Source organism: Lepidochelys kempii, chromosome 1, assembly GCF_965140265.1.
Source record: "Lepidochelys kempii isolate rLepKem1 chromosome 1, rLepKem1.hap2, whole genome shotgun sequence".
Classification (NCBI taxonomy): domain Eukaryota; kingdom Metazoa; phylum Chordata; order Testudines; family Cheloniidae; genus Lepidochelys; species Lepidochelys kempii.
In genome coordinates, this window is record NC_133256.1 from 216,332,816 (window position 1) to 216,347,096 (window position 14,281).

Here is a 14,281-nt window from a genome sequence, read left to right on the forward strand (position 1 = left end):
ACATTTTAAAGGAATTCCTAGAACAGTGAAAAATTAAAAATGAAGAAAAAAACAGTAGCAGCAGAGGTTACCTGTCTGAGCACCTACAATTCCATAGAGAGAACAGGAGTGGGTCGTGTGTCTCACACCAGCCATAAAGCCCATAAACCTTCTCAAAAAGAGCGAGCCATGAGAAAGATATTGTACACACGGGTTGCTTTCACAAAGTCTCTCTAAGCCCGTGAGGCCCCTTACATATTTAACCAACTAGGGCTTTTTGCATTTGAGGAAGAAGAGAGGAGATTTAGAAAGAGTTATTGATATCACATGTGGGATTTAAAAGTCCAGTGCAACATTTGAAGAAATGTCCTCTTTCTTTTTTTTTTGGCCAACATAAACAGTAGTTCCAGAGGCGTTTCCTGGGCAGATATCACACATGAAAGACTGCAAATGTGAAGCAGGAGGGGAGAAGCCATCAAAGCATGACCACATAGCTTGGAGGGGGTGGAACACCAAAAAAATAAATAGTCCATGTGTATACAGAGCGTCACTCTTCCATCACGTGTTACAGATGAGGCATTGTAGCATTCCAGAGAGGGGTGATTTTATAAAACACATCAAAAAAATTAAAAAAAATACTTAATATACAAAGCCATACAGACAATTTAGAATTAAACATGGTAAACAAAGAATTGTAAACATGTGACCAAATCACACAGCAGAAAAATTCACAACCCCGCCCCCCCAAATCACTGTTACAAACAAGATGACAAATTCCATCAGGTTTAAATTAAGAAAAAACTTATTTCTGCAAACAAAAGTTTCTGCTTGGCTCACTCAAGTTTCTCTCCCCTCCCTTAAAAAAAATATAGATATATTAACAACTCATGCATCACCATTATCTGTATCAGCCCTTTTTAAAAAAATCCTCAGGTGTTTCTTGATTACGTGTCCTTTCCAATATAAGCTTCCAAACCAGAATATGACAGGTAATGTTAGCTCTATTAAGGCACTAGACTATGGAAAGCATTCTTTAGGATGTGGAACTGAAGAGAGCATAGCACATAGTGCTGAGCTGTATAGTGTTTAGATGTAATGAGAGACATCTCTTGGTTAGCACAGGCTTGATTTTTTAGTTGTATTACAGGCATACATGTGAAACCCATTTTTTCTTCTCCACTATATACATCTCACTGACCACGGGACAATGGGTAGGTTGCAGGGAGGAACCTACAAGATTGATTCAAATAGACAAAGCTTTGAATCCTCAGCAAGGCTTTCCGTAAGCAATATCAAGAATTACTGTCTACATGAATGTGTATAAAGTTTTAACTCCTGATCCTCCCCCATAACAAGCACTACCCATAGACTTTTCTCCAATCTTGTAAAAGAAGCACCAATCGCACAAAAGGATCTCATCAGAAGGGAGCCAGCCACAACATAATACCCTTCTGTCCATTTGCTTGTGTGTTTCAGAATAAAAGTATGTGTACCACTTCACAAATCTGTATTACTCTGAAGTGTGAGTAGTAAATTCTAAAGGCGAGATGCATTAAGAAGTCCCTGCTGCCACAGCCTCTTTCCCTCAAGCAATGTGGGGACTCAAGACAGCTCAGATCATATAGCTGTTAGCAGCCTCTTTCCAATAAGTTATCTTTGCAAACTGTGACAGTAGTGCAGAGACCTTAGTTGATTACTTCCAGCTGGCATGGAGCTGACTTGTCCACCCTCCCTCACTTATATCCCCCACAGGTGCTCACAGTGTGTATATTAAAGTAGGGCTGGAAACTGCAGGCTCAATCGGGTCTCAAAGGGAATACAGAACATTATTTAAAAAACAGCTCCTTAGTAAGCATATGAGGGGACAAGAGCCTGTAAGGAGGCAGAGCTTTCCCACCCAGTAATTAGAAAGTTAGGTTGGATGTAACCTGTACTGGGGTGTACTGATTTTTTATACAAGGGAAAACCTTTGTTTTCTTTTGTTATAATCTGTGCACTTGAAGGTTCAGGAATAAAACCTCAGAGATGACCTTGACTGTTGAAACGTCTTTTGTTGCTGGATCATCTGGATCACTCCATCAGCTAACATCAACAATCAACCTTCCACTTGTTTTTAATAACAATATTTAATTCTACAAAAACCCCTCATTTTATTACATTCCTTTTTAAAATTAAAAAAACTGTACAAATAAGCATGATCAAACCTCCATGAAAGCAGGTTAATACTGTTCTGTTTATTGCCTCTTGAAGTCTCTCTCCGTAGTGTCCATGAGTTGTGTTTGTTTAAGATCCGAATGAGCGACGGTAAAGCAGCAGAGCAGCGGAGAGGTGAGGAGGGGCCACAGGGGTAGGAAGCGCAGAGCCTCAGCGGATACATGGGACATGCTCCTTTAAAGTATCCAGATAACAGCAGCATTGCACACACACAAACACCCCTCCAAACCCTCTTTTCACAAAACCATCTTTCAGTCACAAACGTTTTACTTTTTTTCCCCTAAAAAGAGGCGCATATATATATATATCTATATATATATATATATCTATATCTATAGTTCCAGTGCTTTATGAACCCAGAAGGAGGGAAGGAACAAGCAGGAGGTGAGGAGGAGGAAGGTGAGGACTTCAAAATGGACCCAACACTGCTGTTTTGGTTCTTTGTTTCCCAAAACTGCTCAAATTGAATGAGAAAATGCACAGCCAGAAGGACTGAGGAAAGAAAATCAGTCAGCCTGAAAAAAAGAAACTGAACAGCCCCAAACCAAAAAGAAATAAAGCAAAGCGCACACACATACACAGGGTCCAGGATCCATCTATTCATTGCTTGTGGCCTTTTATATTTTTATTCTAGCTGAGCCCTTTTTTTTTTTTTTTTAATCTGCTGCATAGTTTCCCAAAGCCAAGAACTGTGTATTTTTCTCCTGGATCCATGTTTTGGAGCTCAGCTGACATCAGAGTTGAGACATTTTCAGTGTGGAAAATACAAGCCTAGTAATAGTGGTAACGAACCAACTTCAGATTTATCCTAAATGTCTGAGGTTTCAACCAACCTTTTCCCTCCTCCACACCCTACCATGTTTCCCAGGGAAAAAATGACAAAAATAAAAGAATGATTTACAGGCTTCAAGTCAGTGTTTTGTTAAATAGTTTGTGGTGTTCTCACTTTGGCCACTGTTAAAGATGCAGGCATAGAGAAGGGTGTGTTGGACTAGCATGTATTAAAAAAATGGAACATTAACATAGCATCTCTCTCTCAAAAAGACTAAAACACTAACAAATACAAGTCAATGCACATTTGTTTTAAACTAGTGTAATTCTTTTTCACATTGGATTAAACATTATTTTGTACACCGAACATTACAATGCTGTTTATCTCCTCCAATCGTGCAAAAATAGTTAAAACGTGCCACTTCTGCCATGAATGAGAACATGACTGATTCCTCTACACACCTGCCCCAGGATTTAAAATGATAAAAAACACAAATTTAAAAAACATCCCCCCCTCAAAAGCTTTATAAACAAATATGGACACATTTTTGTGGACACATGCCAGTTAATACTGAGATGGCAGAAGTCGCAGGTTTGTACTGAAAGCTCGAGTTTCCTGTCCCTGCCCCATCACTCAAGGCCAGATCCTGCAAGGTCACAACGGGCTGATTTTAAGAGATGCTGAACTTTCACAGCTCCCACTTACGTAAATGGGAACTGCAGCTGCTCAGCACCTTTGAAATATCAGACCTTGAGCACCCTCAGCTCTCTTGGAAACTAAAGGCACTCAAGCAATTCACAAGATCAAGCTCTTAAAGAGGCAGGAGAGAGTTCACAGCTGCATGAGTTCACAGATGCTTTTGGAGAATTGCAAGATAGCATTCCAAAACCAGAAGCGTGAATTGCGCTGTAATATTTCCCCATCAATACACAAGTTCTGTGATAAGCTTGGGACTACAGCGGCACATAAATAAAATCCGCACGTGGGTTTGAACTGGGTATCACTGACTAGAGATTGGCTGCCAAAAAATGAAGCCAATCATATGTTCTGGAGGATTAAAAAGTAAGAGCAGCAAGCGGAGAACATGCACCTTTTAATCTCACCCTTTCGACTAATTCCCTCCCCACTCCATTCATCTCCCTGAGCTTCTCTGATAAACAGCATTGCAAGTTGGTTTAAAAAAAAATGCACAAGAGTTTTGCTGGTCAGGTATTTACACGTGGCATCATTCCACAAGGAGTTTGATCTCATTGGCTAGTAGCTGGTTCATGTTGAATAAAGCCCCCGGGAGCTTGGTGAGCAACTCTCTCTCCGTGGTCTCAGGGTCGCTGTCGACAGAGCTGGAGCTAGCGCTCATGTTGTCGACAGCGGCACTAGCTGGAGGGCCCAGCTCTGGCTCGCTCGTCTCGCTGGCCGTGGACACCACAGAGAGCAAGGACATGCGCCGCGTCAAGCGACCGGGGGGGAGGAGAGAAGCGGCGTAGTCCGCTATGATACCAGCTACATCTAGATTACAAGCCTTGTCAAAGGCAATGAAACCTACATTTGCATTGGCCTCACAGACGTAGAACGAGCCATCATCTTTCATCAGTAGGTCGATGCCACACACGTCCATCCCCAGGATGTTTGACACCTGGACTGCCAGCTGCTTGCCTTGTTCGCTCAGTGAGCACATCATCCCTACACCACCTGGCAAAAGGGAAAACAAGGGTCAGCCCTCAGGCTGCGATCTGGTCAAATGGCACCTGCTGAGCATAGTAGGGATGGCTCAGTTCTTGGATGGGAAACATCCAAGGAAAATCCAGAGTGCTGCAGGGAAGGGTGCGACCACTTTTGGTCAGGAAGGATATCAACACATTTTTTATTTGTAGGGGTGTTAAAGCTGACCTGCAAATTAAAAAAAACACGCCATGTGTCTGTTTTGCTTCTTTGTTCCGTTAGAAGGTGGTCTGACACAGTGTCATCCCTCTGCCCCCCACCTAAGAGCATTGCTTGCTTCTCCTATTAGCTACTCAGATCTTTGCTATGCTGGAAGACCATGGTAACTGAAGAATCAGTGATACGACATCAAAAAAGATAAGCCTGAAAGCTAAGCAGTTGAGGAAACAAAAACTAAAAATTCATTTAACATTTAAGACAGACTATTCTTAAAAATTAGATTGACCTAACTACATCAGTGAGGGCTGCGAAAAATTTTGCACCCTGTCCTACATATTTAGCATGACCTAACCCATTCTGTGGGCATAGGAAGCATCTACACTATGGGCTTGGCTACATTTGCGAGTTAGAGCGCATTAAAGAAGCCCTGGGCGCACTAGCTCACTACCCGTCCACACTGGCAAGGCACGTAGAGTGCTCTGACTCCATGGCTAGAGTGCTCCTGGTACTCCACCTCAGTGAGTGGAATAACGTTTGGTGCGCCCCCCACTGGAGCACTGCGGCACCAGACACCCTGGTCTGTTAGTGCACTCTGATCGGCCTCCCGAAGTGTCCCACAATGCCTGTTCTAACCACTCTGGTCATCACTTTGAACTCTACTGCCCTGCCCTCAGGTGACCAACCGTCAGACCCGCCCTTTAAATTCTCTGGGAATTTTGAAAATCCCCTTCCTGTTTGCTCAGCCAGGCATGGAGTGCTCTCAGCGAATCTTTTTAGGTGACCATGCCTCCACCCGTCAGGCAATCGCCAGTATGGAGCAATGGTAAGGTGCTGGACCTCACCAGTGTTTGTGGGGACGAAGCTGTACAGTCCCAGCTGCGCTCTAGCCGTACCTTCAGGAAGATATCAAGATACATGATGGAAAGGGGCCATGACCAGGACGCACTGCAGTGCAGGATTAAAGTGAAGGAGCTGCGGAATGCCTAACACAAAGCCCGCGAGGCAAACAGCCACTCTGGTGCTACCCCTGCGACCTGCCATTTCTACAAAGAGCTGGACGCAATATTTGGGGTGACCCCACCTCTATTCCAAGGACCACCATTGACACTTCAGAGCCCAGTGGAACAAGACAGGAGGAGGAGAAGGAACAGCAAAGCAGGAGCGAGGGTGCTGAGGCAGAGGAAGACACCCCGGAATCCCTAGATGCATGCAGCCAGAAGCTGTTCTCAAGCCAGGATTAAGGTAGCCAGTCGCGGCGGCCAGTGCTTTGGAAAGGACAAACACCAGAGGAGGCCCCCGGTAAGTGGCTTTTATTTTGGGAAAGAAATTATTTGGTGTGGGCTCTTGGGGCGAGGAGGGCTATGGCTGCATTGATGCCTAGATGCAGAATAGGGCGTTGATGTGCTCTCTCACATCGCGGTAATCGGCCTCAGTGATTTCTTCAAAGGTCTCGTCCAGAACTTGGGCAATGCGCTTGCGCAGGTTTCTCGGGAGAGCCACTGTGGTCCTTGTCCCAGTAATGCTAACTTGTCCGCGCCACTGTGCCGTGAGGGGCGAGGGGATCATTGCTGCACACAGGCAAGCTGCATATGGGCCAGGGCGGAAACCGCATTGCAGGAGAAGACCCTCCCTTGCTTCCCAGGTCACCCTCAGCAGTGAGGTATCTTCCAGGATGAACTCCTGTGGAAAATGTTGGCACAGTGTTCAGTATAGGGGCCCCTGCCACTGTTGGCTCTCCCCAAGGCACAGAAACCCAGAGGACAGTACAGCCGTGAAACAGTCAGTCACACTTGACCCTGTGCTTACTCACCATTTTGGGGCTCCCGGGAGTTATGTGCGCTCGCTTTAGGACAGGCAAATTATGCTATTGTGTAGACTGTGCTTGCTCTTAAATATGGGGGAATCATTGCTTTGTCTGGTGTGAACAATGCTGCCTCCGTTAAGTGTTGCATTTTGCCTTTACAAATGCAACCTTGAGATCTCAGCCATCCATGTTATCACCGGCTGAAAGACTCCAAAGAATCAGAAAGAGGCCACGTGGAAGCAAGGAAGACATGTTGCATGAAGTAATGCAGCATTCAAATAATGAAAATCAAAAAGTGCAGGAGTGGCGGGACAGTGAAAAGAGGATCCGCCAGCAGAATGAGGAACACCGGCACAAGAGCGCGGTGCTCCGGCAGCAAAGCACTGATCGGCTGATAAGCATAATGGGGCGCCAAGGGGACTTGAACCAGACGCTCATAGCCATGCAGGCGGAGCACTACTGCGCCCGCCCCCCCTGCAGCCCTTGTCCCAAAACTCTTTCCCTTGTGCCCCCATGCCACCTCCCACCCACTTCCCCCAACATCTGGGTTCTTACTGTCACCAGCTGCCTCCAACACCTGTAGCTTCACCACCTAGCCCTGAAAACTACGACCCTTATCCACTGCACTCAACCCCCACCACCATGCAGTATAGCCATCCTGAAGTGCAGCACTCATTGCACAGCACTCCAGACAGGAAGGCCGAGTAACGTAACAGGACATACGGAAATCTGTGCTTGTACCGTTTCCCACTCCACCCCTTGCCCTTTCTGTTTCCCAAGCAGTTGTGTTTCTTTTCAATAAATGGATTTTTTGGCTTTGAAAACATTCTTTATTATTGCATAAAGTAAAAGATACCTTAACCCAGGAAAGAAACAGGCACTGCAAGTCAGCATAGCAGACACAGAGTCCTACTAACATTGGAACCACTACACTTCGCTCCCGTGCGGGGCACCAGACATTACTGGTGGCTTTCAGCCTCAAATTGCTCCCTCAAGGCATCCCTAATCCTTGCAGCCCCACGCTGGGCCCCTCTAATAACCCTGATCTCTGGCTGTTCAAATTCAGCCTCCAGGTGTTGAACATCTGAGTTCCATGCCTGAGTGAAGCTTTCACCCTTCCCGTCACAAATGTTATGGAGGGTACAGCACATGGATATAACCGTGGGGATGCTGTCATCGGCCAGGTCCAGCTTCCCATACTGACAGCACTAGCGGCCCTTTAAATGGCCAAAAGCACACTCCACAGTCGTTCTGCACCGGCTCAGACTGTTGTTGAACTGCTCCTTGCTGCTGTCAAGGCTCCCTGTGTAGGGTTTCAAGTGCCATGGCATTAAAGAGTAAGCGGGGTCTCCAAGGATCACAATGGGCATTTCCACTTCCCCTACGGTGATCTTCTGGTCTGGGAAAAAAGTTCTGGCTTGCAGCTTCCTGAACAGGCCAGTGTTCGGAAAGATGCGTGCATCATGCACCTTTCCGGGCCAGCCTGCGTTAATGTCAATGAAATGCCCACGGTGATCCACAAGCGCTTGGAGAACCAAAGAGAAATACCCCTTCCGATTAACGTACTCAGACTAGGCGGGTTGGTGCTAGAATTGGAATGTGTGTGCCATCTATCGCTCCTCCTCAGTTAGGAAAACCCATTTGTGCAAAGTCATCCACAATGTCATGCACGTTACCCAGAGTCAAGGTTCTTCTGAGCAGGATGTGATTAATGGCCCTGCAAACTTGCATCAACACGATTTAAACGGTTGACTTTCCCACTCCAAACTGGTTAGTGACCGATTGGTAGCTGTCTGGAGTTGCCAGCTTCCAGATTGCAATAGCCACCCACTTCTCCACCGGCAGGGCAGCTCTCAATCTTGTGTCCTTGCGCAGCAGGGTGGGGGCGAGCTCCTCACATGTCCCATGAAAGTGGCTTTTCTCATCTGAAAGTTCTGCAGCCACTGCTCATCATCCCAGACTTGCATGAAGATGTGATCCCACCACTCAGTGCTTCTTTCCTGAGCCCCAAAGTGGCATTCCACGGTGGTGAACATGTCCATGAATGCCACAAGCACACTCGTGTCATATGCGTTACAAGAGTCGATATCGTCGGAGCCCTCACTGTCACCTTGGATCATAAGGAATAACTATGCTGCCAAATGTGATGTGCTGGCAAGACTCATCAGCATACTCCTCAGCAGTTCAGGCTCCATTTCCGCAGACCGAAAGGGAAGACAGCGCGCGCAGTACAAAAAATGTTGAAAGATGGCGCCAGATGTGGACTGAGGCACAGGGATTGCTGGGATGCGAACCGATGCATCACAGGGCATTGGGACAGGATCCAGAATGCCCCGCCCCCTTCCCACAAGCCACAGCGCCAGAATGGGAAGAGGTGCTCTGTGGGATAGCCACCCATAATGCACCGCTCCCAATGCCGCTGCAAGTGCTGCAAATGTGGCCACACCAGTGCGCTTGCAGCTGTCAGTGTGGACAGACTGCTGCGCTTTCCCTACTGCGCTCTCTGAAGGCGGGTTTACCTCAAAGCACTCTACATCTGCAAGTGTAGCCGTGCCCTATGACACCACAAAAAGCACAACCGCAGCACTGTAGCTGTGCCACTGTAGTGCAAACAATGCCTTACTTAATTCAAATGCCTAATGAATATTTGAAAGAAAGAGCATCTTTGTTGAAGATTTAGCACCCCGCCCTTTAAGCCAAAGTGTGGGCTCCCAATACACATCTCTAAGCACTCTTAAGAAGCCTTTGAACAAGACCAGGGAGGACCAGACATAGTATTCCAAATATTGCTAAGGTCAAAAGTAAAATAACATTTAACAAAAACCTTTTAAGGCCACCTTTACTCAGTATAAAGCAATCTTCTCCACCCCACACAAAAAAACAAAAGGGAGTACTGCTGACCCCATATTTTAAAAATCTTTTGCAGATTTCTTAACTCCAGTGTCCAGGTTGAATTCTAGCTTGGATAGCAGTTATTTTGATTCCCTACAATTCCCCTTGCAGATTCAATTGTATATATATTCATTTCCTGTACTAAAATATTATACAGCACCGCTGTTTAATGTTAAAACTTCTGCCCCAGAATGCCTGTATTTCAGTGGTGGGTGTTTAAGTGTTCAGAGGTATATCTAGATTTCAGACATGTATGCGCACGTGTTTTGCCAAGCTCTTTGGGATCTTTGCTTTAGCGTGCCATATACACTAATGGCCTGATGTTCAAAGCTCCTACTGGCTTTAATGAGAACTGTGGATGCTCAGCATCTTAGGAAGAATTAAGTTATAGAGTATTCTATCTGAAACACCTTTCCTCAAGTCATCTCTCAAAATGAGTCACGTCCCCTAGTATCTGTTACACTGAAAATTCCCCAATTATCCAAACTTTTTTGATCTCCCATAAGATTTGAAGCTGTACTGCATGTGAAGGAGGTGGTAAAAATGGGGCCCAGCTAGGGTCAACTCTCCCCCCACAGCACTCCCCAGAACTATGCAGGGGAGGACCCCTTCCCCCACACCAACTTTGAGGACACTAAGAGCCATGTGTCTTTGGGAACGAAATTGCATGGAGGAGCCAGCCAGAGACTGAAGCTGGTCCAGCAGCTGCAGAAAACACTTTAAGCAGGGGCTGACAGACACTGATGTCAGACAGCTCTCTCCAGTTTTCACTCTGAACATTCTCTCCCCTGTGCTGATTGGTTTGCTCCAACCCCTCCCATTCCCTTCTTTCCTGTGTCTTTCCATCTAGTTCAGCAGTTCTCAAACTGTGGGGTGCAACCGCATGTTATTGGGGTTGCCAGGGCTGGTTTAGACTTGCTGGGGCCCAGAGCTCAGGTTACAGGCCCCCTGCCTGGGTCTGAAGCCCTTGGGCTTCGGCTTTGATGCCCCCCGGCCTGGGAAGGTGGAGGTGGAGCTTCAGCTTTGCCTCTCCTCCTCTCCCGGGATGGCGGGACTTGGGCATGCTCAGGCTTCGGTCCCCTCTCCTTGGGTCCTCTAGTAATTTTTGTAGTCAGAAGGGGGTCACGGTGCAATGAAGTTTGAGAACCCCTGATCTAGCTTATCCCCTTCTAATATAACCCCACTGAAAGACCAAAAATACCATGGCACGACATTTGCCACCATTGCATCATTCACACTACTTGTGCGTCTCATCTTTTTCTCCCATACTGTCTTCTCTATTTAGATTATAAGCTCTTTGTTGCAGGGACTGTCTTATTCTATGTTTGTACAGATCCTAGCACAATGGGATCCTGTCCTCAGGTGGCCCCTAGACATTACTGTAATAAACATCAATAAATAAAAAATAAAATGTGCAACTTCTCATTTAAATTGGGGTTGCCACTCATCTCCCATTGGGCTCCACAAATTCCAATCAAGACCACAAACAATGCTATTCCTACCAAGTGAGCAGTTGCTCTGCATCCTCCCATCTGTTGAGCAGCGCAGCATGGTCCCCACCACGCGGCCGCCTACCACGATGACACGAACATCCTTGCCATGGGACTCCTTGACATATTTCTGGAACAGGTAAGGGGCCTCATGACGAATTAAATGGCTCAGGTCTGCCAAATGGTGCTTATCTCGTGCCAGGAATACAGCTTTGCCTGTTCCAAGAGAAAACATTGAGAGTGGGAACTGGGAACAAGGGCAAGAGCCGCTAGACTTGTCTTGTGTTATAGATTCAGCACATGAAGAATCTCCAAAAAAAAACTGCCTATCCTCATGAGCTGGATATATTTTATATCCCTTTACACATTCTCCTGTGTAGATCGGTACTCAACTGCGTCAGTGCTGCTGAATGTACCAAGTACTGAGACAGTCAGGGTGGTAAGTCAGCCAAAAAAGCTCTTTAATAGAGAAACTGGGCCTTATAACTCCCACCCCTTTTGGGACAGGTGCCTGGTAAGACAGGAGAGGAGACACAAACCACAGAGAGAAGCACACATGCAACCAACAGCACAGCCTCTCCCCCATTTAAAGCAGAAAGCTGGAACTTCAAGGTATAAAAACAAAGTTAACTTAGAACTCTACCCAGATGCACTGTAGGAAGTATGCTATGGCATTAGTCCACTGCTATAAAATCATCATAATAATACATGAGGAAAACAGCACCCCTGTACCCACCACATCCCAGTAGTGGGGTGACAGACGTCCAATGGAACATAAGGGTTTAGAGAGAAATGTAGCTGTGACTGACACTGATGGAGCTGATAAAATGAGACAACTTCAGCAGCTTATTCCACTAAAAATAATGTGGGGCATACTGACAGTTGGTGAAAGAGGGCCAGCTTGTTTCTTTAGAAATTCAATGCCCCTTGCCAGCAAACTATTCTAAAGACTTACTTCAGCCAATCTCTAATGTGTTCTTTTTACTCCTCACTTTGTTTCCTCAGCTCACCTCACAGAGACTTCCCATCCCTCCACGTAATCTCCCCAGTGTCTGTGAAAGGCACTTCTGGAACAGTCTCCACTACTCTGTAGTTCATTTCCTTTCCTTCATCAGCCTTCTCTCTTAATTGCTCTCCTCCTCTGTTGACACCTCTTGTATTATATGGCACATTAGATTTACATTTTGCAGTAAGGCACCACCAATTTATGTGGCAGAGCTTCACTGAATTATGCTGCAACATTACTGCATTACAAAATCCCTTGATAAACTGCCTCGTTTAACGAGGAAATGGGAAAAAAAAGCAGAAGGAAGAGGAGATGAAGTACTGTGTTGGGGGTACCACCTCAGCAGGCTCTGCTCCTTCAGGGCTTAGGGTCTGTGTAGCAAAAGACTCCTATGTAACATGGAGCTGCTAAAGCCAGCAGTAATGAAGCACTGCTTCGGAAGGATTTAAGATGGTACTGGTACCACCTACTCAGTCCCAGTCCACACTTAAGCTCATTCTCCTCATGCTGCTGCTTATCCCCTACTTCCCCACTCTCCTAGCTACTGTGCTCCCAAAATGGGGATGAAAACACCAAGGACTTGGAAGATGGTAGGATACTGCCCATTTCAGTGGGATTATGTGGTACCAGAGATGTGTGGCATTTTGATAAAAAACTATGTGCCCATTTGCACTGATGCAAATTGCACTGCTAATGGCCTTAAGTGTGAGTGGTTAAATTCATTCACCATATATAACATGTAAGCCACTGTTTTCTAAAATATCATTTGCTATCTGCTGTTCTGTATTTAACTTCAAAGTATTTGGGGGGAAGCTTTTCATCTAAGAATTCATGCCACTGAAACGACACTGTACAGAGACACTGGATTAAGTGTGCTTTAAAGTACCCCTTATAAACAGGGGTTTATGCAAGCCCAGATTGGGGAAGGAGAAGAAATTTGATAGCTGTAAGCTATCTAATTGATTATATTTAGTAGATCTAATCAGCAGAATACCACGTAGTGTCAAGTTAAATCCTGGGTCCCACATATTGCACAGATTCACCCTTTACTGCATAATCATGCTCCAGAGTCTAAGGCTCTGGCTACATAAGAAACTTTCATCACTAACTAAAATCAGTTTTTAAAGTTAATTTAGTTAAATTGGTGCAATCCCCTGTGCGGAAACACATCGGCTTACACCTGTCTTCATTTGATAATCTACTGATTTAACATTAAGATAAACTGATTTAACACTTAATATTTAAATTACAAAATGAGGTTCTTATTCAGTTATTTGAAGCTGCTGCTGAATCTGCACCAAAGTCACAAAATCAGAAATCCAGTTGTAGAATTTAGGTCCAGTTTGGTACTTAATGCCTTGATTAAACTGAAACCTGACTATTGGCAATGCTAAGTAGAAAGAAAAAGATATTAAGATTCACTGAACTGAGCTGTAGTCTCTTAAGCTTATTTAGAAATTTCCCCTTAATTCCACTACTATTCCAAGTCCTGGAGCCTCTCTCCACAGTTATGCCCGTGCCACTCACTCAAAAGCTGTAGAAACCTTCTGCTGTTCCAGTCCTGGCTCCTCACACGGCTCTGTGAATGCACCACATGCAGGACCCCTGTTATTTCTATTCTATGCTCCTTGAACAAGTTACCAGCTGATTTAAAAACTGCCTTCCATGTTTGAAGTCTGTTCAACGCTCGGAAGCAATTCAGAAGTTGGAAGGATTTAGAGAAGGAAATCAAAGTCTAACCCCCAACATAAAGCCTCTTCAAGCCCCTTTCCCTTCACCACACATGGAACCCTGGAATGCTGGTTACCACCACACGCCTCTTCCCCTCATCCCTGCACCCACCTCGATGACCCCGTGTGTTCTTCACCACCATGGGAAACTCCAGCACCTCCGCTTCATCAATCATTTTGGCAAAGTTCTCATGACCACCTGACAAGAAGAGAACGAAGAAACGTTACAAATTGCCAATCAGATACTACCAATCTAATCTGTGACTGCTGGATACAGACTATACCCCTTCCACCTCTGGTCTTGAAGCCAGCAGTGTAGGCCAAAGGTTAATAGAAGGCAGGTCATTCAGAAGGGCCAGCACTTCCCTGACACATGTCATCTATGAGACATTAACCCGTAGTAATTGGGAAAGGGTGTTGTTGCCCTTATCTCATCTTCCTTCCAAATATGCCCCAATACTCCCTGGAACTCCTGATCCCTACCCATGAGGATAAACCCAATCCCCAAATCTTAAT

General features: G+C 45.6%; 1 protein-coding gene across 3 annotated transcripts in view; it reads right to left on the reverse strand.

Annotated features, from left to right (window-relative positions):
- Nucleotides 1–3,991: 3,991 nt before the first annotated feature.
- RIMKLB (ribosomal modification protein rimK like family member B) overlaps nucleotides 3,992–14,281 on the reverse strand; it is a 66,455-nt gene continuing 56,165 nt past the window's right edge. For all 3 annotated transcript variants that reach the window (XM_073313651.1, XM_073313642.1, XM_073313661.1), the window contains 3 exons: nucleotides 13,878–13,964; nucleotides 11,042–11,245; nucleotides 3,992–4,654 (listed from right to left, as the gene is read on the reverse strand). In XM_073313651.1, coding sequence (XP_073169752.1) covers nucleotides 4,191–4,654; nucleotides 11,042–11,245; nucleotides 13,878–13,964 — 755 coding nt within the window. In that variant the 3' untranslated portion in view covers nucleotides 3,992–4,190. The remainder of the gene's footprint in view (nucleotides 4,655–11,041; nucleotides 11,246–13,877; nucleotides 13,965–14,281) is intronic.